At 35.4% G+C, this 4899-nt stretch overlaps 1 protein-coding gene across 1 annotated transcript; it reads right to left on the reverse strand.

Annotated features, from left to right (window-relative positions):
• Positions 1-1366: 1366 nt before the first annotated feature.
• On the reverse strand, positions 1367-4600 carry LOC124220398 (uncharacterized). The gene has a single exon (XM_046629213.1). The coding sequence runs from the start codon at positions 4598-4600 to the stop codon at positions 1367-1369; it is 3234 nt and encodes a 1077-aa protein (XP_046485169.1).
• Positions 4601-4899: the final 299 nt, after the last annotated feature.

Genomic DNA, 4899 nt, shown 5'->3' on the forward strand with positions numbered 1-4899 from the left:
ACAACAAAAATTAATTTATATGTATTATAAACCCAGAATCATCAACTGAACAATAAATATATGCATATATTTGACGGAATGCAGATCCGAAATTATTAATAATTTGACAAATGATAATTTTTATTGATTTTTTTTAGCTAAGTAAATATTTTTCGCTAAAAATCAATAAAAATTATCATTTGTCAAATTATTAATAATTTCGGATCTGCATTCCGTCAAATATATGCATATAGTTATTGTTCAGTTGATAATTCTGGGTTTATAATACATATAAATTAATTTTTGTTGTATTTACGAAAAAAAAAGCATAATTTTAAACAGTCCGAAGTTTGAGGCTCGATATTTTCGAAACGGCTGGATTTACGCAAAATGTCAATCAGACCTTTTTTGTAGAGCATCAAATTTCCTATAAGACCTGATTTTGTCATACTTATGAAGTAGCTCGTTATCCCATCACAAAATTCCAAAGTTCAAAAAAAAATTTTCCCATGTTATTTAAATGGGAAATAGAAAATTACAAATCGCCACCTCTAAATATTAATATTAAGAGCTTATATTTTCACAGGGTCATTTTCTAGAGATACTCTGACGATTTTTTAATGTTCTTTGAAAAAAAAAATAGTCGGTTTTTTTGGGACACTCTAATATATATATATACACACACAATCATATATGTATATATATTTATATATATTTATATTATACAATAATATAATAGAATATAAATGAAGGTCATTCAGTCAAATAATATAATGAAATAAAAAGTTATTCATTCAAATAAATTATTTTTCTTAAACTGGAGAATAAATCATTTTTGAAAATTAAAAATATGTAAACAAAAAAATAATAATTTATCTGTCTGTACGTTTTCGGTAAATTCCATAATTATTTCTAATTCATTGTATAAATGTTCCAAATTACAATTTATAAAGTAAAGAAATGGCATTTTTCTAATGAATAATATTTTTATTTCAGTTAACTAGGGGCTTCGCCCCTGCGCGCTTTGCGCGCCAACCCCATCTCGGCGCTACGCGCCTCGTTGTTCGGCGCTTCGCGCCTTACTATTTCCTTACGTATTGTCTAGTCGGTTGTTTCCGATCAACCCGACATTGCTATTGGCTCCCTATGTAGGTCTGCTCAGATTATTTTCGTAAACGAATCCACTCAGATGTACAAAACTCCCGATGCCATGCAACCCCAATTGCATCCGGCGACTTATTTTGCTATAGTTATTATTTTCAGATTTTTTTACGTATATCTACGTATAGAGATATAGAGTCTACTGCGTCTGGTTTATAAGTACAAATAATTGATATCAATTCTTTGTTTTTTTAAATAAATTTATTTAACATTTTTCACTTCAAATTTAGTTCGAAGTTGACTTCGCAATTTTCGGTATCATCGAACATTCATCCCATATAAATACATCTATACTTTGTATTTTTTTCTTCATCGTTCCATTTGTGAAAATTGTTCCTTCCTTTTGCAGTGTCAATGGTAATCCAAATGTTTTGTGCGCGGTTGTGCCATATGGTAGTAAGATGGCTGCTATACCTGTCCAAGCAACACATGCAACATTTTTTTTTTCAGATTTCAACATGTAGTACAATGCGTTGTATAAAAATGTTTTTCCTGTTCCTCCTGATCCATCGATGTAAGAGCATTTTTCTTGCTTTCTATCAGTACTTTTGTTATCCATAATATTATCAAAAATTTGTGTATAAATTATTTTCTGATCGTTGTTTAATTGCTTTACCAGTTCATTGCCTTTCTTTGCAAAGGTTTCTATATTTTCCACTGTTATTTCTTCCGCTTCATTTTCGAAAATTATCTCCGGTATTGGTAAGTAAAAATCTGCACATGATCTTGCCTCAGCTCTGAGAAGATGCTCAATTGCACATAGTGCTCTATTTTCATGCTGATCCACGAAGTCTTCAGATAGTGCTTTCTTGTAAGTATTCCATAAATCTATCGCGTTCGATGGCATTTCACCGATTAAATACCACACAAAAAAATGATGTAACCGTTTCGGCATAAGTATTGAAACAGCTTCGTCGAATATTTTGAAAGCTTCGTCATTTGTCGCAGTTAAACCCATATCCACTGCAGCCTCTCTAAATGTATTCCATTCCTTCCCGTTTACAGTGCGTAAATCTATAAAACTCCTTGCATTTGTCGCATGTCCAAGGATTAGTTTGAGGTGAAATCTTTCGGAATCCCTTGGTGAAACATTTGTCATTTTACTAACTACTTGACATGCATATTTTCTTTTTTTCCACGTTTTTGTTGCTTCTTGAAACGAATAGTAATCTGGCGTGTTCGCGTAAGTTATATTTCTTGCCATTTCATCTATGCTGTTCAATTCAAACCATGTAATAAGATGGGTTCTCCACTTTTTTTCATTTGTAGCGGCTTCGACTTCTCTACCTTCCTCAAACGTTGCGTATTGCTGCCCCGGTAGGTGTACAGGTAAGCGTGTGACGGCATGACTTCGTCCATGCATTGGCAGTTCTAGTATACGCCAAGCTGCTTCCATCGGTCCTACGTAACGCGAATCTACATAATCCTGTATTTCGTTGATTATTGGCTGACCATCACTCTCGCTGTTTGAATCAGTTATCTGTACTCTTGCACGATCATGTCCCTTGTGGATGTACTTGAAGACATATTTAATAGCCATTATTGACGCACAATATTCTACGTTCATGTGGCAGTCGTACTTTGCAAGTAGGTATGGATTGTGAGGCACAACCATGCTGTTGTCTACTTGGATATTTCTTCCTTCCACGCGGTTGCGGTAATAATTTATGTCTGTATTTTTTCGTCTGCGATACTTTGGAAAACCGCCACCGCTTATATCAGTATTTTCCACTAAGTCTTTCGGAAATTTCTTTGAGCATGACTTCGTTACCGAATTCCAGCATGGTATTTTGGATGTGTGAGGGCCGTGTAGCATGTGTGATGTGACAGATTGATATAGTTGTTGATGTATTCGTTTGTCTGGTATTTCTGCAGATATAAAACTGTCAATTGCTTCTGGAGTCAAAAGTTTTTCATTGTTATTTAAGATAAATAGTATGTGAGCATGCGGTAAGCCTTTTTTCTGAAATTCAACTGTGTATACGTATCCTTCAATCTTTCCAAATACTGAACCGCTTTCGATTTCCTTTAGTGCCTGTTGTAGCCGCATGTTGAATATTCGACAAGCTATTGTTGGAATGTCATTTATAGTGGTACCTGTAGGAAAATCTTTCAATACCGTACATATTTCCGGCCACTTAGGATTACATGTCATTGTAATAAATAAATCCGGTCGTCCAACTTTCCTTGTTATTGCCATTGCATCTTGGTACTGCTGTTGCATATGTCGCATGCTGCCGGAAAATGATGATGGTAAAATCATTTGGTTCCCAAGTCTTGTTCGATCCGACGTATTCGCTTCACTATTTGATATGTGATCAGTCATTCCTTTGTAACATTCTACACGCAATTGCTTCTGATTATTTCTTAAAAACAATAAACGCTGCGATTCAATTGTGAGATATGCGTGAATCACATAGTGTTGTGTCAATCGTCCGCTCCGCAACAACTGATTCTGTGCTTCGCCTCGACGTAAGGCCAATCGATGTCCATAATATTGAACAGGAGAGATTTTCTTGTTTGTTCCTACGTGTTTCATATTATAGCTCCATCCTAAATCACCGCTCGGAAATAGTAATGGAAAAGTCATTGGATCAACGTGATGCGAATATCTCGGCACATATCCAACTGCACGGTCTTGTTTTGGAAATACTTGTACTTCTATATTTTCAGATACTGTCCAGTCATTTGAAACGATCAGAGCTGCTAGCTCACCACAAGTTGGCGCATTGTACCACCGTCTATCGTCTTCCTTGAGTGCTATAAAGTTTAATCTCACCAGGCTTTCTCCCTTAACAAATCGCTCGTACGTTGTTTTAAAATTTGCTGCATAAGGATTGATATCTATTATCAGTCTACCAATAATTTCTAACAGATTTGCTCTTCTTGCATCATTTTCTCTCAGTGCTAGCTGAGTTTGTACGTCGTAGATGTAAATTTGTCCATATCTCGGTCGGTTATTGTTTGCGGTCTCTAAACTTGTAGATATTTTGTAACTCACATCCCCGATTATTTTCATCACATATGGTCCTGAATTCCCCATATCTGCCACAGTACAATTAAATGATGCAAACGCAAACGCGTCATTATATGATCGTATATGTTGTCTGAAGTGTCTTGATACTTCGTCATTCCCTTCTCGCAGACGTTGAAGTACATCAGAATATTCCGTTAATGGTGGTAATGTTATTTTTCCTCCATGACGGCAATTATTTGCCACCCTTCCTGTTTCATATTTGAACCTTTCTGCATTGCAATGTTTACATTTTACGTTCATTTCACCCATGTGTAGTTGTTCTACAGTTTTAAAAGTGCCTTTTTCAATATCCCCGTTGTAACGATGCTCAGCAATGATTGATTCACTGTTCATTACTTCCACTCGTTCTCTGTTTCTGTCTAATTCCAACCTGTCTCTGTTATCTTCTATTGTTTGGCTGAATACACACAGTTCCTTCTTCATCGATTTCAACGTATCACTGTCACTTAATATTTAATCACAAACATGAATTTCCGACACGTTATTCTTGCTTTTAAGTCGTCGACACACGTTTTCGTCTGTCGTTTTATCTCGTTGTCTCTTGCTATCCACTTCAATTCCTTTTATGCTTGCTTTTCTTTTTTTCATCAATCTGAGCTTCCATTCGTTGGTTGAAAATTGGTGTTCCTTCTCTATTGGTATCGATCTATCTCCCTGACTTGCTGAATTATTTTTGCTACCGCTCTGCCCGTTATTCTCCAAAATCACCTTCTTTATATTAT

This window comes from Neodiprion pinetum, chromosome 5 (assembly GCF_021155775.2).
Source record: "Neodiprion pinetum isolate iyNeoPine1 chromosome 5, iyNeoPine1.2, whole genome shotgun sequence".
NCBI lineage: Eukaryota > Metazoa > Arthropoda > Insecta > Hymenoptera > Diprionidae > Neodiprion > Neodiprion pinetum.